The sequence below is a fragment of the Oncorhynchus nerka genome, linkage group LG10 (assembly GCF_034236695.1).
Source record: "Oncorhynchus nerka isolate Pitt River linkage group LG10, Oner_Uvic_2.0, whole genome shotgun sequence".
Lineage (NCBI taxonomy): Eukaryota > Metazoa > Chordata > Actinopteri > Salmoniformes > Salmonidae > Oncorhynchus > Oncorhynchus nerka.
The window spans coordinates 83,178,415-83,204,215 of record NC_088405.1 but is presented as its reverse complement, the minus strand read 5'-3'; the positions used below and the strand labels follow the sequence as shown (position 1 = coordinate 83,204,215).

Sequence of the window (25,801 nt, the reverse complement as noted above, 5' to 3'; positions counted from 1 at the left end):
CTGTTAAAGGTCCCCAGAGCACTTCATTCAAAGTAAGTGGACACCACTTCAAAATTAGTGGATTCGGCTATTTCAGCCACACCAGGATGCTGACAGGTGTATAAAATAATAATTTATTTCAGATCTACAGGAGGGCAAGTTTCACCACGGCACGGACCCTGGTGATACATTGGCACATGAGAATGATTAGAATATGGCAAAATTATTAAATGATTGCATTCTATCCATGCTGGCTTGTAGTTTTTTTATATTTTTAAACCTTTAAAAAAAATGTTTTAACCTTCTTAATTTTTTTTTAGCAGGGAGTCATACTGAGACCAGGGTATATTTTAGAGATGAGCCTTGAATTACAGAAATGACAGAAATACACACATAAAAAATAAAATAAAAATGTAAGCAGAAAGAAAAACACAGCCATAAAAAACAAACATATTCATCAGTAATAATGTTCTCAATCAGCTTTCTGAATTGCCCTAGAGGCATAAGAACTTCAAATGTAAGAACATTTTGAAGATTGTTCTACAAATAAGGTGCAAGAAAACTAAAAGCTGATTTACCTAACTCAGTGGACACCAAAGGCATTTCCAGAGTTAACCATCCCTGAGACCAGGTGTGGAAACTTGTAGGTCTAGTTCAGTAAAGATGTTAGGTACAGTGGGACTTTTTGTGAAAGGGATTTATAAATGAAAACATAGTACTGTACCAACCTACGTGACATTAAAGAGGGCCAAACAACTTTCTGGTAGAGAATGCAGTGATGAGTACTAAAATTGGTGCCCGTAATAAAGTGCAGTGTGCTATGATCAACGGCATCTGACAGCTTTAATGAAGTTGCAGCTGTGTTCATATAGATGATGTCGCCATAGTCCAGGACCGATAGGAACGTTGATTGAATAATCTGCTTTCTACTATTTAGCGAGTGGCAGGACCTATTTCTATAGAAGAAGCCTATTTTTATTCTCAGCTTCTTAACTCATTAATATGCTTTTTATAAGACAGCTTTTCATTTATCCAGATATTTGTAAGCAGGGACACGATCAATACGGACACCAAAGTACATATGCAGGCCACCCGAGACATGAAACAGATAGATGGGAGGACATACAGGCTGTCAGCAATTTATTCATCTGTAATATGCCTAAATGGATAACACTTCAACCACTTCCATTTTATTTGACACTATTTTTTTGCTAAAACATATTTTTTAAATGGGGTGTGACGTCATTACATTCAGCAATTTATTTTTATTGACAAGACAGTTCAATGGAAATGCACGCTATATTCTATGAAAACTTAATAAATGTAAAAAAAAAAAAAAACACTGGACAAGTTCATGGAAACTAGCTACTGAAGCTGTTCAAAGAGAAGTTTGCTTGTAAAAAATGTATGGCTATGTTTTAACTTGAATTTGTGCAGTGAGTATGTTGCTCATAATAACTGTTATGGAATTTGACCTTTTCAGGTGCGCATACCTTCGGTTTATCTCTGAATACATTACCGGCAACAGATCCTCATATGACCGCCACCAGAAACAGACTAGACATGGGGCAGTTCGGGCTAATGCCTGGTGGGATAGTCCATCGTAAGCACACTTTTTGTGCGGAATAATCATAATTTGGCTAATTAGCTGCTGTCCAATTTCACAGACACCGGCCCCAAAATAGTTTATTGGAACGGCCCATTCTCATGGATGGGAAAATGAAGAAGGACAGTGTGTCAGAAATGCCTGCAACGATGTCTGGTCCGACCGCCCCTGACCACCACAAAGTCCGGAGGTGTTTGCTATATTATATGACCAACACTGTACTGAACATCGCACATGCCACTTAATCAGGCATTTAGCATTGTGCTCTTCACTAAATAACTAGCTTTAGTATTTATACACGGCTCATTCTCAGTACAAATGCACTCTATTAAATGCCAGTAATTGGGATAGAATTAATCATGGGTTAATGTAAACCCTCACTTTTGATGAATCTAGTCATTCTGACAGACTGGGGGTGAAGAATAGCAGCATAGGCTTTGAGTCATTTAGCTACAGCTCTGTAAGTCAAGCGTATGGATTCAAGAGGCATCGATCCTTCCCATCCGACACCCATTTCCTTAGGTAGGCCACACAAATTCATACTTTCCCCAAGCATTTAGTCAAGATGTGATGAGAGAAAGGAGGAAGATGTTTTGGCTACCTGCCTGTGTGGGTCAATAGGCTTGACGTTAGAGGCATTTCTGCTGCTCTTTAATTATTTGTTACTTTTTTTATAGGTATTTTCTTAAAAGGGCTTGTAAGTAAGCATTTCACTGTAAGGTCTACTACACATGTTGTATTCGGCGCATGTGACAAATGAAATTAGATTTGATTATAAAACGCAGAGGTTTCTTCCAAAATGGCACCCTATTCCTTACAAAGTACACTACTTTTCACCAGAGCCCTATTTGGGATGCAGCCCGAAGACAACACAATGGTCTTTCATGTGGTATACAGGGCTGTGTGTCTCTCTATCCATTTTATTCCCATCTGAAACACTACACATTGTACCTAGTGGATATTACGTGATAGTACATGAGGTCTGCAGCCTCTGCGTTAAAAGGACTAACATGTCAACTACAGAACTAAGCCAACCTCAGCGTGAGCTTTGGTTGCGAATGGTATGAACTTTGAACTCTTATTCACTACAAAAGTGATAACTCCTAGCCGTTGAGTTAGCAACAGCAGCTGCAAACACGGGCTAGGAAAGAACAGACAGAGTATCCCGTCTACCACACAACGACATTACTACAACGTACTGACCACCAGAGACATTCTTCAAAGGACAAAGGACTCGGTTTGGCAACACGGCCTTCCATCTACCACCAACCTACCGAAGCGCAGCTCAGAGTAAATATTTATTGCATTTTCCTTTTCCAAATGGGCGGTAATTTAGAATGCATAAGATACTGTATTTACGATAGCACAGCTTCTCCCTTTGTCCCTCAGTCTTCCTGCTCTTTCACTCAAACCCAGCCCCTTTTCTTTTGTGTAACCAGCTGTCATATCTGTTCCGCCCACCAGGGACGTTTTCCTTTATGACGTCATTTGTAATCAAGGTATAATTAATTCTGTGTATATGTAATTCTGTGTGATTAGTTAGGTATTTAGTAAATAAATAATTAAACCAAATTTTGTATTGCTGATTCAACTTGTTAGGCAGGGTTCATGAAGATAACCAATAATTTCCAACTTTCAGATGAGACTGAATTAAAGTGACTATTAATATTGACTGCTATTGATGTAAAATATTACTAGGTCTTTAAGAGTTTATTCGGAAGATAACAGCTCTATAAATATTATTTTGTGGTGCCCCGACTCTCTAGTTAATTACATTTACATGATTAGCTCAATCAGGTAATATTAATTACAGAGAAAGGATTTTATAGAATAGCATGTCATATAACTTAATCGGGCACAGCCAAAGACACGACAATTGTCTCCATCATTGGGGAAATGAAAAAAAAATGAAACTACCCTTCCTTAGAGCTGGTGATCCGATCAAACTCAGAAACTGGACAAAAAGGATCTTAGTCAATGAGGTGACCAAGAATACAATGACCACTCTGACAGAACTACAGTAAAAATGCCCAAAGGATTACATGGCCAATTGTAACAGTTTAGGCCAAAGTACATGAACATTATTCATGTGGTTCCTGCCTGTTCACCATCAGATATTATCACAGTCACTCAAGACCAAAACCTCAAAAAAATACGCTGATAACATTCAAGGTTGGATTTGCCCATTGCCGTTAGCATATGTTGGAAACCCAATGCAGGGATGAGATTAACACAACATAGGGGAAAAATCTGAGGGAAAAGACTAGCAATCTGTATCAATTACCGCAGATGTAATGAAATAGCATTCCTTAATTAATCAGTGCAAAAATCACATCTCAGCAATGACATCTCTATAAAGGAGGCCTCGTGCCATACCGGTGCTAGTGGATCATTAATTCTCCCTGGGCAGTCACACAGAGTGAGCAAGCAAGGGGAACACAGATTTAGTTGAGGATGAGAAAGCTGCTGACGACATGAACACTGCCTCCTTCCAGGCAGGTAGTGTCCCAAATGGTACCCTATTCAATATGTAGGGCACCACCCTACGGGGACCCATATGGACCCTGGTCAAAAATAGTGCACTTCATAGACTAGGGTGCCATTTGGGATGCGACACGCAGTCAGGGGCATATGGGAAGTTGCCTCTCCTGATTCCATCTATTGCGCCGCCTGTGTCCCTATCCTATCAATCCCCCTAATCACAGCTCTTAATCTGTGTAATCAAACAGCTCTTCTAATGGGGTTCTGAGGACAATCAGTGGCATTGGAGCGTAGGTTGCTAGTGCAGAGTAGGAGTCGCTGTACAGTTGCTGTGGAGGCGAAGTACGAACAGAAGAGCATTAAAAGAAGGACCTAAATCGGGTGCCAGAGGGTGTTCGGGGGTTTATCGATAAGACGGATGTGGGTTTTGAGTTTGCCTCAGAGGTGCCGATTCACCAATCCCAAATCGACAACTAAGGCCTACGCACTTGAAGATCAGAGGATTTGATTGGTAGAAGCAACATGGTGAAACTTCCACCTAGCCTATTCATACGGTAAGGTGGAGCTACAGTGGCTTTAGAAAGTATTCATACCCTCGACTTATTACACATTGTGTTACAGCCGCGATTAAATATATATTTTTAAATCTTACCCATCTACAAACAATACCCCATAATGAGAAAGTGAAAACATGTTTTTAGTAAGTGTTCGCAAATGTATTGAAAATGAAATACAGAAATATCTAATTTACATAAATATTCACTACCCTATGTCAGTACATGTTAGAATCACCTCAGTGTTTACAGGTGTGAGTCTTTCTGGGTAGGTCTCTAAGAAGCTTCACACACTTGGATTGTAAAATATTTGAACATTATTCTTTTAAAAATTCTTCAAGCTGGTTGTTGATCATTGCTATACAGCCATTTTCAAGTCTGGCCATAAGTTTTCATGCTGATTTAAGTCAACACTGTAACTAGACCACTCAGGAACATTCAATGTCGTCTTGGTAAGCAACTCCAGTGTATACTGTATCTGACCTTGTGTTTTAGGTTATTGTCCTGCTGAAAGGTTACTTTGTCTCTGTGTCAGTTGGAAGGTTTTTGCCTGTGCTTAGCTCTATTCCTTTTATTTTGTATCCTAATCTCAGTCTTAACTCCCTAGTCTTAGCATACCCATAACATGATGAAGCCACCATCAAGCTTGAAAATATGAAGAGTGGAACTCAGTAAGGTGTTGTGTTAGATCTGCCCCAAACATAATGCTTTGTATTCATTACATAAAGTTAATTTCTTGGCCACATTTTTTGCAGTTTTACTTTAGTGCCTCATTGCAAACAGGATGCATGTTTTTGAATATTTTTTATTCTGACAGGCTTCCTTTTCACTCTGTCATTTAGGTTAGTAATGTGGAATAACTACAATGTTGTTGATCCAGCCACAGTTCTCTTACCATAGTCATTAAAACTCTTAACTGCTTTAAAAAGTCACCATTGGCCTCATGGTGAAATCCCTGAGTGGTTTCCTTCCTCTCCAGCAGCTGAGTTGGAAGCCTGTATCTTTGTAGTGACTTGGTGTATTGATACACCATTCAAAGCGTAATTAATAAATCACCATGATCAAAGGGATATTCAACATCTGCTTTTTTATTTTGACCCATCTACCAATAGGTACCCTTCTTTGGAAGGCATTGGAAAACATCCCTAGTCTTTGTGGTTGAAACTGCGTTTGAAATGCTCTGCTCAACTGAGGGACCTTACAGTTAACTGTATGTGTGGGGTACAGAGATGAGGTAGTCATTCAAAAATAATGCTAAACACTATTATTCCATGCAACTAATGTGACTTTTAAGCACATTTTTATTTCTATAACAAAGGGGTTGAATACTTATTGACTAAAAACATTTCAGCTTTTAATTGATTACATTTGTAAACATAATTCTATTTTCACATTATCGGTTATTGTGTGTAGGCCAGTGACAATCTAAATGTAATACATTTTAAATTCAGGCTGTAACAACAAAATCTGGGAAAAGTCCATGGGATCTCTACAAGTGAATAATGTGTAGGGCTTAGGGGTTGATTTAGCATTGGGCCTGTATGGGAGGGGAGGTCGCGCATGGATGCCGACTTTCTTGAATGAGTGGTTTAATTCTGACAGATGCAAGAAAAAACGTTACAACATACATACTCAGAGCAAGTGACAATATAATGGTCTGCTTTCCTTTATACTCTTAAGAGATACAGTATGTAGCATAAGGATGTAAATATGACAATGTGTGACCCAAAGAGTGTTCCTAGTAAGTATATTTTTTTGTCCATCCCTCTTAGCTGTGTGCCATTGCAGTAAAATTGACAGCTCACATGGTCCGGAACAGGTGCAGGGTAAAACCCTTTTCATGAAGCTCCCGATTAACAATTGTGCCAACATTGCTTCGAGTCAGTTTGGAACTCGATAGCGAATGTTGCAACCGAGGACAGACAATTTTTACGCATTGTGCGCTTCAGCATTCGGCAGTCCCGTTCTGTGAACTTGTATAGTCTACCACTCCGCAGCTGAGCCGTTGATGCTCCTAGACATTTCCATTTCAAATTAACAGCACTTCCAGTTAACCGTGGCAACGCTAGCAGGGCAGATATTTGACGAACTGACTTGTTGGAAAGGTGGCATCCTATGATGGTCCATTTTAAAAGACACTGAGCTCTTCAGTAAGGAGATTCTACTGCCAATGTTTGTCTATGGAGATTTCATGGCTGTGTGCTCGATTTTATACACCTGTCAGCAACGGGTGTGGCTGAAATTGCCGAACCCACTAATTTGAAGGGGTGTACACATACGTTTGAATATATAGTGTAGTGCACTATTTTTGACAGGAGCCCTATGGGATCTGGTAAAAAGTAGTGCAATATAAAAGGAGGCTACTTCAGACGCACCCTTCTCCTTGTGAAGCCAGGTCAGATGTTTATCTTTCTTCTCCTCCTCTCTCTGACCTGCCAGGTCAGATTAGTTTGAATCCCAGAGAGCTGAAGCACGTCACACACCGCATGCCCTCCAAGGCGGTGAGATTGCCCCTTCATCGATTTGTACTTGAGGAAAAGAGTGCACAGGTGTTACCTCTCCGGGGGCACGGACAGTTGAGCGAAGGAAGTGAGGGGATGAATCAGCGCCGAAGTGGCAAGAGACACACTTACTCAGGAAGAGTAAGACTCAAGAGTGTACGCACAAACTGTAAACCCACACTAGTACACATGAGAAACACACTCACTGGCATACACAATCCCTCACATGCACATTCCCTCCCTCAAAAGCTCGCTCTTAGGCTTCTGCTGCTTCTCAAACAGACAGGCTGTGTGAAATCAAGTAAGGATTGTTCAAAGCTAGAGACTCACATAAACAGTCCCCCCAGTATACAGCCCATCATATGCCTCCAACCAACCCAACCTCCCAATTGTCTGCACCAGTATACCTGCAGAACATGCTTACTGTACAGTGGCACCCTATTCCTGTCATAGTGCCCTGGTAAAAAGGAGTGCATTCCCACTAATTTATTTAACTTTACAGTTTATTTTAGGAATAAGGCCTGTTTTTCTTTTGAAGCCAGGAGGCTAGTATCAGCTATATTTATGACTTTACTAGACTATGGGGATATTTTATATATGAATGCTTCCGCTCAGTGTTTGAGATCAATTGACACTCTTTACCATGGCAAAACCCTTACGCCCCTCTGCACTTTGTATACCAGGGTTGGCTGGCCTTCTCTAGTCACTCAAAGGCTAAGTCACTGGTATACTTTTATTTACAACGCCATTTTGGGTTTATTACCTTTTTATTTGTGCATTTTTATTGTTCAGAAATGTGGTGGGTACTCTCTTCGTTCGCTGGACTTAATCCTGCTAACTGTTCCAAATGTCCGAACTGAATTTGGTAAAAAGGCTTTTATGTCTTGGAACACCTTACAAAATACTTTTAAACTGGAAGAACTTGTCCCGATTGGTGTTTTTAAATCACTGATGAAGGATTTTGAGGCTGATTCCCTGACCTGTCAATGTTTTTAATTTGCTGTTTTATACTCTTGTGAATTCAATGGTTTTTACTAGATTACTTGTAGTTTTTCATGTTGTCTGTCTGCAATTTTTTTGTAATGACTTGGTGCTGTCTATCTTGGCCAGGGCGCTCTTGAAAAATAGATTTTAATCTCAATGAGCCCTTCCTGGTTAAATAAAGGTTCAATTAAAAAAAAATAACTAGGCAAGTCGGTTAAGAACAAATTCTTATTTACAATGACGGCCTACCCCAGGGTAAACCCTAACCCGAATGACACTGGGCCAATTGTGCACAGCCCTATGGGACTCCCAATCACGGCGGGTTGTGATACAGCCTTGAATCGAACCAGGGTGTCTCTAGTGACGCCTCTAGCACTGAGATGCATTGCCTTAGACCGCTGCGCCGCTCGGGAGCCCAAAGGGAATATAGGGTGCCTTTGGGATGTGGTGTTCATCTGCTGATTGTTTGTCTGTCCTGTATAAGAAGCCTCTGAACAGGAACGAGGACACTTGAATCAAAGTGGGGTTAGTGGGGCAGCCAGATACTTTGATGAGGCCTGGCAAGGTAACTCACGTCATTTCTCGCCTCCTTTTCAAAACATGGTGGTGTCCGAATACCAATACTTGCGTTCTAAATAGTACTTTTTGATGACGCAAAACTAGAACATATTATAGTGTGAAATGTAATTTTTTTTTTTTTTTTTAAAAGTGTCCCTTTTTCAGGACCCTCTTTCAAAGAAAATTCATAAAAATCCAAGTAACTTCACAGATCTTCATAGTAAAGGGTTTAAAATACTGTTTCCCATGCTTGTTCAATGAACCATAATTAATGAACCACCTGTGGAACGGTCGTTAAGACACTAACAGCTTAGACGGTAGGCAATTAAGTTCAGTTATGAAAACTTAGGACACTAAAGAGGCCTTTCTACTGACTCTGAAAAACACCAAAAGAAAGATGCCCAGGGTCCCTGCTCCTCTGTGTGAACGTGCCTTAGGCATGCTGCAAGGAGTTATGAGGACTGCAGATGAGGCCAGGGCAATAAATCGCAATGTCCGTACCGTGAGACGCCTAAGACAGCCCTACAGGGAGACAGGACAGACAGCTGATCGTCCTCACAGTGACAGACCACGTGTAACAACACCTGCACAGGATCGGTATATCCGAACATTACACCTGCGGGACAGGTACAGGATGGAAACAAGCACTGCCAGAGTTACACCAGGAATGCACAATCCCTCCATCGGTGCTCAGACTGTCCGCAATAGGATGAGAGGCTGGACTGAGGGCTTGTAGGCCTGTTGTAAGGCAGGTCCTCACCAGACATCACCTATGGGCACAAACCCATCGTCGCTGGACCAGACAGGACTGGCAAAAGTGCTCTTCACTGACGAGTCGCGGTTTTGTCTCACAAGGGGTGATGGTCGGATTTGCGTTTATCGTCAAAGAAATGAGCGTTACACCGAGGCGGGATCTATTTGGAGGTGGAGGGTCCATCATGGTCTGGGGCGGTGTGTCACAGCAGCATCGGACTGAGCTTGTGGTCATTGCAGGCAATCTCAACGCTGTGCGTTAAAGGGAAGACATCCTCCTCCCGCATGTGGTATCCTTCCTGCAGGCTCATCCTGACATGACCCTCCAGCATGACAATGCCACCAGCCACACTGCTCGTTCTGTGCATGATTTCCTGCAAGACAGGAATGTCAGTGCTCTGCCATGGCCAGCGAAGTCCATGAGGAGATGCACTGCAGTACTAATGCAGCTGGTGGCCATACCAGATACTGTTACTTTTGCTTTTGAACCCACCCCCGCCCCACCTTTGTTCAGGGACACATTATTCCATTTATGTTAGTTACATGTCTGTGGAACTTGTTCAGTGTGTCTCAGTTGTTGAATCTTATGTTCATACAAATATTTACACTAAGATTGCTGAAGAAAAGAAACGCAGTTGACAGTGACAGTGCTTTTATGCAAAGCGACTTACAGGAGCAATTAGGGTTAAGTGCCTTGCTCAAGGGCACAGACATTTTTCACCTACTTGGCTCAGGGATTCAAACCAGCAACACTTTGGTTACTGGCACAATGCTCTTAACCGGTAACCTACCTGCCGCAGTGAACAAAGCATTTATTTCTTGTGTTATTTGTTCTATATTTCTCTCTACATTGCTGGGAAGGGCCCGTAAGTAGGGATTTCACTGTTACTATACTACACCGATTGTTTAAGAAGGATGTGACAAATCACATTAGATTTCTGTAGTTTTAGTAAGGAGTAGGCTAGACAGATTTGGGTCATGGCCTGTGTTTTAAAAAATGATTCTCCCAAGGTCTCAGTGGGTTTAAAAAAAGCAGAGGTCAAGCAGGGGGTGTAAAAAAAAGCCTGGAGTTATCCACCTGGCTGGCAGTCCCAGAGAAGGAGGGAGGTAAGGTTAGAGAAACACTATAATAAGACAGGCCATTAACTCCACACTGCACTTAGCAAAGCACACACACAGATCAACCATTGGGAACTGCATTTGGTTACATTTCAAATTCACACAGAATTTGTTCAAGACAAGTTGTGTTTCAAATATTGCTATGATGATCATACTTTCAGCCTACTAACAGTTCCTGAATAATTATCTAGCCCAAAGAGGAAGAAGCTGGATGTTAAGAGTTGGTTGGCTACGTTGTAGCTTAAGAGGTGTCACATCGCTGTACAGAGTGCTGTAAGTCTTGCCTTGAAGCAGAGTGTCATCTTAATCCTAATAAAAGCCCTTTGAGACACATGCAGGAAATAACACGGTGGAGATTGGGAGTTGACAATCATATGCCATCGCTCTGAACCTCGGCAGAAATGCGTTACTGGCCAAGGTCATTCGATGATACAGTTGTTTACTGAAGTCTTGACATTTTTGATGTGTTGTTTTTCAAAGTAGAGCATGGAAACCCTGTCTCAAGTAGTATTTTACAAAACACACACCCACCCTTCAACAATTGCAAGCTAAAATGCACGAAGATCAAATTACCTTTGAAAACCTTCAGATACGAAAAGTAGTAGACAACACTTTGCTCTTCAATTGAACAGAGACGATCTGGCTAAAACAAGGGCTACGCTCAGATAGAAATACATTGTGTAAAGAATGATTGGCTCTGCACTGACAAGGAATCGGTTCAACTCTATTCATAGCATTTCTATCTGCAATGTTATATGTTGCACCCTTCTAAACAAGACCCCGTTGTCACCTCAGGGGCTTAGCTTAACCATCAGTTGTGTGTTTTGTGGTGAGTCTAAGCAGTTTTTCCAGTCACCAGGGTGACATTTCCCTTAGGTTCAGATCTAGGATTAGCTTCCCTTGCCCAATTCTAAATTTACACAAGTGGGGAAAATGACCCAATTTGACTCAAGATCAGTGTCTAGAGGAAAAGTCACCCTACACCAACTGGCATAGTCAGACAATGACTGAGTGGATAGACAGTACACACTACTGTCTATTTGTGTCGCATTTCTTAATATTGGTATCCCTTATATAAGCACAAACTGCCATCTAGTGTTAGAATCAGTACATCAAATTTAGACATGCCAGAAATTTGCACAAGATGGTTCAAAGAAAATGGAGTTTATTGTTTCTGGTATAATCTGATAAAATATGAAAATGATGAATCAATCCCAGATAATATTGGCAACAGAACTGAAAGGACACATTTTAGATTGACAAAATCACAATGGCTAAATCCCCATAAAAAGCCAAAACAAGTGCAAAGCAGCTTTTTTCCAAACAAGGAAATGTCCACGTTGAACCTGGAAACCAAGATGCCTTTGCAGCCAAATGCAAATAGGAACTAAAAACGGATTGAGGAAAGACAGGTGTGAATCAGAAAACAATGATCACAGTTTTCTTGGCAGACTGGAGATTAAAGTTCAAATTCAGCGGTGCAAATTGTATTTATTTTCAGAATCTAAAACCTTGGCTGCGCACAAATGGCACCCTATTCCCCATGTCGTACACAACTTTTGACAAGGAATTAGGGTGCCATTTGGGACTCAGGCAATACCTCTTACTCCATCTCTTAACCTCAACACCCACCTTGGAACCCCCTCAAACACTGTCGCAATTTTGCAATATCTTGCGCTTCTTTTCCTCTGTTTGTGATTTGAAAACATGTGCTCTGTAGAAGTGCAGTTCCTTGATGCTCTCCTGAATATCGCCCAGTGCTCTAGAAAGGGAAAGACGATTATACAAGATGGCACTTTATAACTCATACACAATCTGTATAATCATTTTAAGCTGTTCTATTTTGGGTATATTCTCCATGACTTCTAACTCTACACTGTATGTACACACATATGTATACATAGAGAATATTCAGTACCAGTCAAAAGTTGACACCTACACATAAAAAAATATATATATATATATATAAAAATAAACTATTTTCTACATTGCATAATAATAGTGAAGACGTCAAAACTATGAAATAGACATATGGAATCATGTAGTACCAAAAAGTGTTAAAAATGAAATACATTTCATTTGTTTGAGATTCTTCCAAGTAGCCACCCTTTGCCTTGATGTCTAGTTAAATAAAAGTTCAAACATTTTTAAAAGACAGCTTTGTACAATTGGCAGTCACCTGGAATGCATTTCAATTAACAGGTGTGCTTTGTTAAAAGTGAATTTGTGGAATTTCTTTCCTTCTTAATGCAATTGAGCCAATCAGTTGTGTTGTGAAAAGGTAGGGGGTGGTATACAGATAGCAGCCATATTTGGTAAAAGACCAAGTACATATTATGGCAAGAACAGCAAAAAGAAACAGTCCATCATTACTTACAGACATGAAGGCTCAGTCAATGCGGAACATTTCAAGAACTTTTAAAGTTTCTCCAAGTGCAGTCGTAAAAAAAATCAAGTGCTATGATGAAACTAGCTCTCATGAGGACTGCCACAGGAAAGGAAGACGCAGAGTTCATTAGAGTTACCAGCATCAGAAATTGAAGCCAAAATAAATGCACCAGAGTTCAAGTAACAGACACATCTCAGCATCAACTGTTCAGAGGAGACTGCGTGAATCAGGCCTTCAAGGTCGAATTGCTGCAAAGAAACCACTACTAAAAGGCCACCAATAATAAGACTGGTGGAAATCTGTTCTTTGGTCTGATGAGTCCAAATTTGAGATTTTTGGTTCCAACCGCCGTGTCTTTGTGAGACGCAAAGTGGGTGAATGGATGATCTCCGCGTGTGTAGTTCCCACCGTGAAGCATGGAGGAAGAGGTGTGATGGTGCTTTGTTGGTGATTTATTTAGAATTCAAGGCACACAACCAGCATGGCTACCACAGCATTCTGCAGCGATACGCCATCCCATCTGGTTTGCGCTTAGTGGGACAATCATTTGTTTTTCAACAGGACAATGAAACAACACACCTGCAGGCTGTGTAAGGGCTACTTGACTAAGGAGAGTGACTGAGTGCTGCATCAGTTGACCTGGCCTCCACAATCACCTGACCTCAACCAAATTCAGATGGTTTGGAATGAGTTGGACCGCAGGGTAAAGTAAAAGCAGCCAACAAGTGCTCAGCATATGTGGGAACGCCTTCAAGACTGTTGGAAAATAATTTCAGGTGAAGCTGGTTGAGAGAATGCAAAGAGTGTGCAATGCTGTCATCAAGGCAAAGGGTGGCTAGAATGAAAAACTAAAATATATTTTGATTTGTTTAACACTTTTTTTTATTATTACATGACTATTTCATAGTTTTGATGTTTTCCCTATTTTTCTACAATATAGAAAAACCCTTGAATGAGTAGGTGTCCAAACTTTTGACTGGTACTGTATCACATCTGGCCGTGATTGGGAGTCCCATAGGGTGGAGCACAATTGGCCACTGCGTTGTCCGAGTTTGGCCGGAGTAAGCTGCCATTGTAAATGAGAATTTGTTCTTAAAACTTGTTTGGGATAGGGGGCAGTATTTTGACGTCCGGATGAAAAGCGCGCCCAAAGTAAAGTGCCTGTTACTAAAGGCCCAGAAGCTAGGCTATGCATATAATTGGTAGGTTTGGATAGAAAACTCTAAAGCCTCTAAAACTGTTAAACTGATGTCTCTGAGTATAACAGAACTGATATGGCAGGCAAAACCCAGAGGACAAACCATCCCACCACTACTTACAATGGCTATCACTTTTACTGTAAGGCGAAGTCCTCCCAGATTGCAGTTCCTAGGGCTTCCACTAGATGTCAAGTCTTTAGAGTTTCAGGCTGGTTTTTAGAAAAATGAGCCAGAAATTGTAGTTTTTCTAGGTGGCTCCCATTTTGGCTGTAGTGTTTTCCAAGCGCGTGGAAGAGAGCGCGGTCTTTGGTATTTTTCTCCGGTAAAGACTAACGATTCTCCTTCTTAAATTTGATTGTTTATTTACATATTAGGGTACCTGAGGTTTGATTATAAACATTGTTTGACTTGTTTGGAAAAGTTTATTAGTAACGTTTGGGATTCATTTCGTATGCATTTTGATGGGAGGGAAACTGGTTGGATTATTGACTGAAGCGTGCCAGCTAAACTGAGTTTTTATGGATATAAAGGACATTATGGAACAAAATGATGATTTGTGATGTAACTGGGACCTTTTGGAGTGCCAACAGAAGAAGATCAAAGGTAAGGCATTTATTACATCGCTATTTCTGACTTTTGTGTCGCACTTGCCTGGTTGAAATATGTTTTTCATGCGTTTGTATGCGGGGGCGCTGTCCTCAGATAGTCACATGGTTTGCTTTCGCCGTAAAGCATTTTTGAAATCGGACACTGCGGCTGGATTAACAAGATGTTAAGCTTTATCTCGATCTATTTTATGAAAGTTAAATATTTATAATACAGTAGTTTGAATTTCGCCGGATGTTGTCGAGGTGTCCCGCTAGCGGCACGCCTTTCCCAAAGAGGATATTATTAACCGACTTGCCTAGTTAAACGAAAGGTAAAAATAGAAATGTATATTTATATAAATTAAGACAACATTGCAAAATTATCAGTTTCTCTTGTTTTACTATTTATAGGTATGTGTTTGGGTAAAATGAAATGTTTTGTTTTATTCTATAAACTACTGACTACTTACTAACCCTAATAAGTTCATATTCATTTTTAAACACAATACTAATATTTGAACTTAGGAAGAGTTCAGAAATCAATATTTGGTGGAATGACCCTGACTTTCAATCACATCTTTCATCACACGTCTTGGCACGCTCTCCACTAGTCTTTCACATTGATGTTGGGTGACTTTATGCCACTCCTGGCGCATTTGTTTGATGACTTGTGACCCATACATCTTCTTGATCACATTCCAGAAGTTTTTGGCATGGAGCATTGTCCCGCTGGAAAAAACAAACCTCAAGAGTTGGGGAACATTGTCAGAGCAGAAGGAAGCAAGTTTTCTTCCAGAACAACCTTGTACGTGGCTTGATTCATTCATTTATTTGGAAGAAATCTTGTCAGTAGTTCATAGAATAAAACAAAAATATAAATTTTACACAAACACATACCTATAAATAGTAAAACCAGAGAAAATGATAATTTTGCAACTCTGCCTAGAAGGCCAGTATCGCCTCTTCACTGTTGACGTTGATGCTGGTGTTTTGCAGGTACTGTCATTTAGGTTACTCGTATGGAGTAACTACAATGTTGTTGATCCATCCGCAGTTCCTAATCATAGGCATTAGTCTGCAACCGTCTTAAAATCACAATTAGCCTCATGGTGATCAAGCCTCAATTTCCTTCCTCTCCATTAGGAAGGATGCCTGTATCTTTGTAGTGACTGGGTGTATTGATACACCTTCCAAAGTGTAATAACTTCACTATTCAACTTGTTAAGCAAATGTTTACTCCTGAACTTATTTAGTCCTGCCATAACAAAGGGGTTGAATACTTACTAAGACATTTTAGCTTTTCATTTTTAATAAATAAAAAAGTCTAAAAGAATAATTCCATTGACATTATGGGGTAGTGTGTGTAGGCCAGTGACAACACATCTCAATGTCATCCATTTTCAATTGAGGCTGTAAGACAACAAAACATGAAAAAAGTCCAGGGGTGTGAATACTTTCCTGAAGGCACTGTATTTAAGGGTATTTTATAAATGTATTGACAGTTCATGAAAAAAAGTGCGGATACAGGCAGGTTGGAAAAACAATGGAAAGGGTGGGCATGGGAATCGAACCTCAGTCCCCATTTGGGAGATTCATACAACAGTAACACTTCTATGCATCAATATCTACTTGATCCAATGCTCTTACTGGACTGTTCACTTTGCGTATAACATGGCACAGCTCATAGACATCTGTCAAAGGCCAGACATTTCTAACATGACCATGGTACTTTGAGCTTGACTATTAAAACACTTCTGTCAGACTTGCCTGTGAGACGCTTTCTTCTGTGGTGCGAGCTTGTATTCTTCTGGAAACCACCGTCTTGAGTAGCGGGACACATACACAAATTAAACTCTGCTCCTTCTCAGAAATGACATCACATAACAGCAATATTTGTCTGTTTGAAGACACTGTTGTTTCATACATTTATGAAGTAAGGCATTGAATAGGTCATTTTGCCTTTAGAAAGTTAAATTTAACCTCGTACAAGGAAGTTGCTAAGCAGAAGAGAATCTGCTAAATTAACAAAATGCATGACAGTGCATGAATACCACAGTTCACATCAAGGCATGTGAAAATGGATAAATAGCCATTAAAGGAGTAGTTCACTATTTTACAACTTGATGTTAGATGGTTTCTCACGCTGAAAGTAGTCTATGGGCTGGGAGAAACTGTAGTTCATGGTTCAGCTCTCTTTAAACAGCCATTACAAACATCAGCTAACTTAAGGCCTGTTACCTATCCATCTGAGTTGACTGAGCCAGAGACACATTGGACTGACAACTCGCTCTGAAGAAATACTGACTGACTTGGGTAAACAGGTGAAGTACCTATGCCTTATCGACACACACACACCTGCAGAGCTCCTTGATCGTGCTCACGTCGATGATCCTGTAGTGGAGATGGTGCATGAACTGGGGCATGTACTTGTCCAGGAACTTCTTGTCCGCATGCACAGAGTTCCCTGCAGGGAAAAAGAAAGCATCAGTCATTCAGTTTTGGATGTGCCGAAAGTGCTACAATGCTTCCTCAGCAAGAAAAATTTATATTTTCCACTCTGTGGCATAGGAGGACCTTTGCATGGCAAAGGATAAGTTAAATTTTGCAAAGTGACAAAATAAAATGGTAACAGTGTTAAAAACATTCTAAACAAGGTGGTACCAAAAACACCTAGCCTTGTCCTAGAACGGTTTGTACTCCTGCCAACTCCATTGCTTATTGTCAAGTCAAACATGTTTGGCATGACAACAAGTGACAAAGAGTCTGCATGATAACCCAAACAGATCTGGCACCCAGGGAAACTCCCCGTTTCACCGTTTTCAGAGTGTTTTCTACTGAATACGACCCAGGTGTGACAGTTTTAATGACGGTATTCTCTACGTTTATAGTCCAGTGAAGAAAGAGGGCCACTCACCTGCAAGGGGACAGTGGCCAGGTGGGGTGTGCTGTCTGATGAAAGAGAGGAACTCGTACTCGGCCTGCTGCAGCGAGATCTTACTGTCCCTCACTGCCTGTGTCAACCCAGACTGGGAAACAGAATGCACAGGGGTAAGTATACACTATTAAACCCCCCCTCCAAATTTTTTTTCTGAATCTGAAAAAGTGGAATAGGCATTGCGGTGCTCATTATTTTTCAGCTTTAGACCAATGCCTATTCTCATTTTTTAATGTTTTTTACACCGGAAGGTGATTATGCAACATTATTATAGAACATTATAAAATAGCTTAACACATGCTCTCCTTGTGAACCCTACAAAGTTGTACATTTTATTTATTGATAAGATCCCAGCTCATAATTCTACTGATCATTGCTCAAAGCAAATTGAGAGCAAGGAAACAAAGACTGAAGCAAATATTTACTAGGCAATTTAATACACAATGTAGCTGGCTAGATGACAGCGTAAAATATGGATGAGCTGTTCTCAATGGAAGGGTTCTGAAATATTATCTTGCTTGAGTCAGAGCTGAGCCGTATCCACAAAGCGTCTAAGAGTAGACAACTGGTCATAAGTGCTGAGCATAGTGACAACATAATCTAGATCAGGGCTTAAAATTAACACCTGCGGGTAGATTTTGACATTGGTGGGTAAAATGTCAATTTCACCAGCCACATCGGTGGGTGTCAGGGTTCCACATGCATTTCCGAATAAAAAAATAGTCAAGTATGATTAAATGTATAGTAAAATAAATGCTGCAGCAGCTGTTCAAAAAAGTATTTCTGCCGTTTTGTTTCATAGCTGGTAAATGAATCGCACAAAGTCAAATAACTACAAATCCTGTAGCCTATTCCAACTCGCGCTGCAACACTGCCTGGCTGGGGGCTGTGCGCACGTGAAGAGCTGAGTGAAATAATCATTTTTAGAAGCACTGCGCACAGGCATGAAATTGGTTTAATTTACTTGAAACGAAGTTCTACTGTGAGACTCTGTCCTTGTGTTTCTTGGCTATTTACATTGTTTTGTTCACAAGCTAGGTTGTTTTTCTATGTTTGCGCATCAACTATTAAGGAAGACGACAACGCTTCTACTAGTCAGACTCAATCACATTGGCACAAACCCGACTACAGTCACGTTACTGGAGTAGTGAAAATGTTTGTCTCGTGTGATATTTTAGTTTAAAAAACTCAGGCAACAAAAAATGAAATTAAACAATATACCACGACTTCTTACTAGTAATACATTTACTGTTTTAGAAACATTACAAAGCATGCTCATTCGTTTTTTGTTTTGTTAGAGGCAAAAAAGAAAATGTGGCTTGTAAAAAATCTGAGTGGCTATTTGGAAGGGCACACACATGTCTATATAAGGTACCACAGTTGACAGCGCATGTCAGAGCAAAAACCAAGCCATGATGTTGAAGGAATTGTCCGTGGAGCTCCGAGACAGGATTGTGTTGAGGATAGATCTGGGGAAGGGTAACAAAAAAATGTCTGCAGCATTGAAGGCCCCCAAGAACACGGTGGCCTCCATCATTCTTAAAATGGAAGCAGTTTGGAACCACCAAGGCTCTTCCGAGCTGGCCGCCCAGCCAAGCTGAGCAATCGGGGGAGAAAGGCATTGGTCCGGGAACTGACCAAGAACCTGATAGTAATCTGCCTTTGCAGCACTCCACTAAATCAGGCCTTTATGGTAGAGTGGCCAGACAGAAGCCACTCCTCAGTAAAAAAAAGGCACATGACAGCCCGCTTGGAGTTTGCCACGCGGCACCTAAAGTCTCTCAGACCATGAGAAACAAGATTCTCTGGTCTGATGAAACCAAGATTTTAACACTTTGGTCTGAATGACAAGCGTCACTTCTGGAGGAATCATGGCACCACCCCTACGGTGAAGCATGGTGGTGGTAGTATCATGCTGTGGGGATGTTTTTCAGCAGTAGGTACTGGGAGACTAGTCAGGATCAAGGGAAAGATGAACAAAGCAAAGTACAGGGAGATCCTTGCTCCAGAGCACTCGGGACCTCAGACTGGGACAACAGTTCACCTTCCAACAGGACAACAACCCTAAGCACATAGCCAAGACAACACAGGAGTGATTTCAGGACATGTCTGAATGTGCTTGAGTGGCCCAGCCAGAGGCCGCACTCAAACATCTCTGGAGAAAAGTCAAGGGGCATGCATACTTTCCGAATGCACTGTATATACGCATTCGGAATTAATTCAGACCCCTTCTTTTTCAAATTGATTAAATTAAATGTATTACTCATCTACACACAATACAGGTATTGTGGTTGTTGACACTAAGATAATGTCACTAAGTAAAGACTTATGGAACATAATTTAATTGAAGTCTGAAGTTTACATACACCTTAGACAACTACATTTAAACTCGGTTTTTCACAATTCCTGACATTTAATCCTAGTAACAATTCCCTGTCTTAGGTCAGTTAGGATCACCACTTTATTTTAATAACGTGAAGTAGTAGTAGTAGTAGTAGTAGTAGAGAGAATGATTGATTTCAGCTTTCATTTCTTTCATCACATTCCCAGTGGGTCAGAAGTTTACATACACTCAATTAGTATTTGGTAGCATTGCCTTTAAATTGTTTAACTTGGGTCAAATGTTTTGGGTAGCCTTCCACAAGCTTCCCACAATAAGTTGGGTGAATTTTGGCCCATTCCTCCTGACAGGGCTGGTGTAACTGAGTCAGGTTTGTAGTCCTCCTTGCTTGCATACGCTTTTTCAGTTCTTCCCAAAAATGTTCTATGGAATTGAGGTCAGGGCCACTCCAATACCTTGACTGTTGTTCCTTAAGCCCTTTTGCCACAACTTTGGAAGTATGCTTGGGGTCATTGTCCATTTGGACCAAGCTTTAACTTCTTGACTGATGTCTTGAGATGTTGCTTCAACATATCCACAAAATGTGTCTGCCTCATGATGCCATCTATTTTGTGAAGTGCACCAGTCCCACCTGCAGCAAAGCACCCCCACAACATGATGCTGCCACCACCGTGCTTCACGGTTGGGAAGGTGTTCTTCAGCTTGTACGACCCCCTGTTTTTCCTCCAAACATAACGATGGTCATTCTGGCCAAACAGTTCTATTTTTGTTTCATCAGACCAGAGGACAATTCTCCAAAAAGTACAATCTTTGTCCCCATGTGCAGTTGCAAACCGTAGTCTGGCTTTTTTAATGGCGGTTTTGGAACAGTGGCTTCTTCCTTGCTGAGCGGCCTTTCAGGTTATGTCGATATAGGACTCATTTTACTGTGGATATAGATACTTTGTACGTGTTTCCTCCAGCATCTTCACAAGGTCCTTTGCTGTTGTTCTGGGATTGATTTGCACTTTTCGCACCAAAGTAAGTTCATCTCTAGGAGACAGAACATGGACGTGGTACCTTCAGGCGTTTGGAAATTGCTCCCAAGGATGAACAAGACTTGTGGAGGTCTACAATTTTCTTTGAGGTCTTGGATGATGTTATTTAGATTTTCCCATGATGTCAAGCAAAGAGGCACCGAGTTTGAAGGTAGGCCTTGAAATACAGCCACATGTACACCTCCAATTGATGTCAATTAGCCTATCAGAAGCTTCTAAAGCCAAGACAACATTTTCTGGAATTTTCCAAGCAGTTGAAAGGCAGTCAACTTAGTGTATGTAAACTTCTGACCCACTGGAATTGTGATACAGTGAATTATAAGTGAAATAATCTGTCTGTAAACAATTGTTGGAAAAATTACTTGTGTCATGCACAAAGTAGATGTCCTAACCGACTTGCCAAAACTAGTTTGTTAACAAGACATTTGTGGAGTGGTTAAAAAACGAGTTAATGATTCAAACCTAAGTGTATGTAAACTTCCAACTTCAACTGTATGTTCAATATGAATGTATTAACTATTCAGCTTGCTTGGTTTATGTATTGAGTAATTAAACTGATTACTTTTGAATTGGGAGACTTATTTGTGCTGGTGCAGCATCTTGTTCATTAAGCAAAACGCATCTGACCATTTTAGTCTGTCTGAGACAACTTGCAATGAGGTGGCATAGGCAGTCCCAATTCTCCATTCACTTGCAAACTTTCTAACATGGATTTTTACAGTGGTGCTAATTTCTTCCAGCCAACATTTACACCAATGCTATGCTTTGAAATCCATGACAAGGGAGTGTCAACGTTCACATTTCAGGAAAAGGGTAGAGGATCGGGACCTAGACAAAGTTCCACAAGTTATGCTTACATTGCCATGATGTTCTTTACACCAGTTGTCCATCCCATCCAGCAGTTCGCCGGTTGTGTTGATTATCAAATTGGGACCCTGTCAACATAACTTTCACGTCATTCTTCACGTAATGTACAGAGGAATTAAATGCAACCAATTGAATGACAGTCTAGCATCCCAAATGGCACCCTATTCCCTGTGTAGTGCACTACTTTTGACCAGGGCTCTTAAGGCTCTGGTCAAACATAGACCACTAAGTAGGCAATAGGAATTTGGGTGGCAGCCAGAACGCAAATTACCTCAGCTAAAACATTTAATTCTGAATCTGTTATGAGGCACGCCATCTCAATGATCTGGTCCTTCTCTATGTCCAGTCCTGTCATCTGAAAAAAGAATGTACACAATAAGAGAAAATGGTGTAGGTCTACTGTAGCTAATATGCAAAGACAACATTCCCATTCAAAATGCTATGCTATAGTAAACAACTAGATCACCGAAAATGCACCATCATTCTGCTCTGGCCTTTTCTTGCTTTCCATAACATGCAAGAGAATCATGAGACGTTTAAAATTAAAAAGCTAACGTAAACATTCAAACGAGGCTACAAAGAAAACTAATGGGACTGTAGCCACTGTGTTGACTTCAAAATCGGGGGTGTGAACTAGGTTTCTATTCAAGCGTTGATCGACATGGTAATGGCTCTATAGTATTGGAGAAAAGTTTTTAAAAACGGACCCTCCGTTACATCGTGACGTGTCATGTCATAACGTACAGCAGGCATAAAGCAACTATTTCTGACGGGGCTCATTGCCTGCTTGAATTATACAGAAACGGGCAGCGTTTAGGTTATGTCATTTATTTTGTTGGAAAGGGGAGAAATTGTGCTTTACAGTGGTATTGAAATTACAGTTGATCTGGAATACGTTTTTGGGGCGCTAAAATAAGGTCAATTGTACGGAGCAAGGAGATGTACAAAAGTGAGTGAGTTTACGTTAGATACTAACGTTAATCATGACACTTAAAATGGCACGTATGTTTAGCTAGTTAGATACAGTACAGCATTTGAATCTCAACCTTCGAAAACCATTACATTACACTGACAAAATAATGACTAGGTTGACAGCTCACTGCAGTGGGAGTGATGGATTAGTGGCAAAACGCATGTATAACAGATTTAGTAATTTGCTAGTTAATAAAGACAATAACTAACTATGACGTCTGCAAAAATTATTATGAGAGAAGCAGATATTTGATGTAGACTAGCTAAAAAGCTAACACCATGGTGTTAATTATACTAACACTAGTTAGGTATCCATAGCTGGCTGGCTAGCTATCAAAAGTTGTTAGCCGCAAATTACCTCATTACAGTTGTCAATGTCAGGCCAAGTTCTATCTGAACAGCTAGCTAACGTTAGTATGTTTTTGTTTAGCTCACTTAGCTATAGCCTACCTAACAGCTAACAGCTGTTCGCTAACTACCAGTAATGAACAAACCCGTTGCAACTGCTAGCTTCTAGCTAGCAAGGCACGTTAACGTTACCTCCAAGTCTACCCACACCATCCTCTGCCTCATGCCAGGGTCTGACCGCGAAGATGACATTTTCTTGCGGTATGTGGAGATATTATGTACAAAAATATTCAGCCCGGTCCGTCTTGGCGCTAGGCCTTTCCTCTGCTCAGAAATAGCGCAGTTCAGACTTGTGCTTGACTGCAAAAATAAATGTCGACTTGCTGAAAACCTTTGACTGCTGCTTGGGCGAAGAGTAGGAAAATTCGCAAACTTGCAAAGAAGTTTCGAGCTGAAAGACCACGCCGATGCTCGAGTGCACAAGAACGCCGGCATACTGGAACAACTTCCGATCAAAACTGTCGTTAAACTGTCGTAAAACCATTGCGTCAGCAACATCTCAAGCGTGTATGGAATGTTGTTCCCAAGCATTCCTACTAATTAGATGTAGAAAGTATTTTCATGTCCAGCAACTGCACCGATTTAAATAAGCAAATAATCGGGTATTTACAAGGCATAGCATTAACTATTGTTTGTACTGAATGGTTGTATATCGAAGCAATGGCATGGTTTGAGAGAGGTGGGTGCTGCTCGACGTGTTGTGTAAAACTTGTAATAAACGGCCATCTTATCAGCGTCTTATTGTGCCCCAGATTGTGACATTACACTCCCTTTCTCCCACTACCCACAACTCCCATTCAAAACGAAAGAACATGACAATATTGTGCAAGAAAAACAAGTAATTACAAGCAATCAATATGCACAAAGGGAAATAGTTTGTAACAAGAGGGAACACTACATGTGAAATAAATGTATATTGTGTTATGTATGTTTTTTCCTAAACTGCTGAGTTGAATGTGATTTAAGAAAATTACATGAATTGCTCAATATGTATTGTATATAAAATACGTATACAGTGCCTTGCGAAAGTATTCGGCCCCCTTGAACTTTGCGACCTTTTGCCACATTTAAGGCTTCAAACATAAAGATATAAAACTGTATTTTTTTGTGAAGAATCAACAACAAGTGGGACACAATCATGAAGTGGAACGACATTTATTGGATATTTCAAACTTTTTTAACAAATCAAAAACTGAAAAATTGGGCGTGCAAAATTATTCAGCCCCCTTAAGTTAATACTTTGTAGCACCACCTTTTGCTGCGATTTGCAGCTGTAAGTCGCTTGGGGTATGTCTCTATCAGTTTTGCACATCGAGAGACTGAAATTGTGTCCCATTCCTCCTTGCAAAAAACAGCTCGAGCTCAGTGAGGTTGGATGGAGAGCATTTGTGAACAGCAGTTTTCAGTTCTTTCCACAGATTCTCGATTGGATTCAGGTCTGGACTTTGACTTGGCCATTCTAACACCTGGATATGTTTATTTTTGAACCATTCCATTGTATATTTTGCTTTATGTTTTGGATCATTGTCTTGTTGGAAGACAAATCTCTGTCCCAGTCTCAGGTATTTTGCAGACTCCATCAGGTTTTCTTCCAGAATGGTCCTGTATTTGGCTCCATCCATCTTCCCATTCATTTTAACCATCTTCCCTGTCCCTGCTGAAGAAAAGCAGGCCCAAACCATGATGCTGCCACCACCATGTTTGACAGTGGGGATGGTGTGTTCAGGGTGATGAGCTGTGTTGCTTTTACGCCAAACATAACGTTTTGCATTGTTGCCAAAAAGTTCAATTTTGGTTTCATCTGACCAAGGTGGCTTGTGGCAAACTTTAAACAACACTTTTTATGGATATCTTTAAGAAATGGCTTTCTTCTTGCCACTCTTCCATAAAGGCCAGATTTGTGCAATATACGACTGATTGTTGTCCTATGGACAGAGTCTCCCACCTCAGCTGTAGATCTCTGCAGTTCATCCAGAGTGATCATGGGCCTCTTGGCTGCATCTCTGATCAGTCTTCTCCTTGTATGAGCTGAAAGTTTAGAGGGACGGCCAGGTCTTGGTAGATTTGCAGTGGTCTGATACTCCTTCCATTTCAATATTATCGCTTGCACATTGCTCCTTGGGATGTTTAAAGCTTGGGAAATCTTTTTGTATTCAAATCCGGCTTTAAACTTCTTCACAACAGTATCTCGGACCTGCCTGGTGTGTTCCTTGTTCTTCATGATGCTCTCTGCGCTTTTAACGGACCTCTGAGACTATCACAGTGCAGGTGCATTTATACGGAGACTTGATTACACACAGGTGGATTATATTTATCATCATTAGTCATTTAGGTCAACATTGGATCATTCAGAGATCCTCACTGAACTTCTGGAGAGAGTTTGCTGCACTGAAAGTAAAGGGGCTGAATAATTTTGCACGCCCAATTTTTCAGTTTTTGATTTGTTAAAAAAGTTTGAAATATCCAATAAATGTTGTTCCACTTCATGATTGTGTCCCACTTGTTGTTGATTCTTCACAAAAAAATACAGT

The 25,801-nt window shown here is 40.6% G+C and overlaps 1 protein-coding gene across 4 annotated transcripts; it reads right to left on the bottom strand.

Moving 5' to 3' along the window:
- Positions 1-11,683: 11,683 nt before the first annotated feature.
- On the bottom strand, positions 11,684-23,813 carry smfn (small fragment nuclease). 4 transcript variants are annotated; one of them, XR_010464936.1, is made up of 8 exons: positions 23,403-23,810; positions 22,162-22,245; positions 21,881-21,958; positions 17,625-17,736; positions 17,066-17,174; positions 16,478-16,531; positions 12,129-12,297; positions 11,684-12,064 (listed from the first exon to the last, which is right to left on the bottom strand). XR_010464936.1 is itself a non-coding variant. In XM_029671577.2 (8 exons), exons 1-7 carry the CDS (start codon positions 23,799-23,801, stop codon positions 12,180-12,182), a joined length of 954 nt encoding a protein of 317 aa, XP_029527437.2. In that variant the 5' UTR covers positions 23,802-23,813; the 3' UTR covers positions 11,684-11,922; positions 12,168-12,179. The 4 variants fall into 4 exon arrangements, 3 of the variants coding, with proteins under 3 accessions (XP_029527437.2, XP_029527435.2, XP_064879911.1); XM_029671577.2 differs by having other exon boundaries at positions 11,684-11,922; positions 12,168-12,297; positions 23,403-23,813; XM_029671575.2 differs by having other exon boundaries at positions 11,684-12,297; positions 23,403-23,806.
- Positions 23,814-25,801: the final 1,988 nt, after the last annotated feature.

Bases quoted from the DNA above. Each gene is read 5' to 3' on its own strand.
- smfn (XM_029671577.2), bottom strand. From the start codon at position 23,801: ATGCTTGGGAACAACATTCCATACACGCTTGAGATGTTGCTGACGCAA. The intron at 22,246-23,402 runs GTAACGTTAACG...TTCTTTTTTCAG, and splicing joins TGGTGTGGGTAGACTTGGAG to ATGACAGGACTGGACATAGA. The intron at 21,959-22,161 runs GTAATTTGCGTT...TTATGTTGACAG, and splicing joins AATTAAATGTTTTAGCTGAG to GGTCCCAATTTGATAATCAA.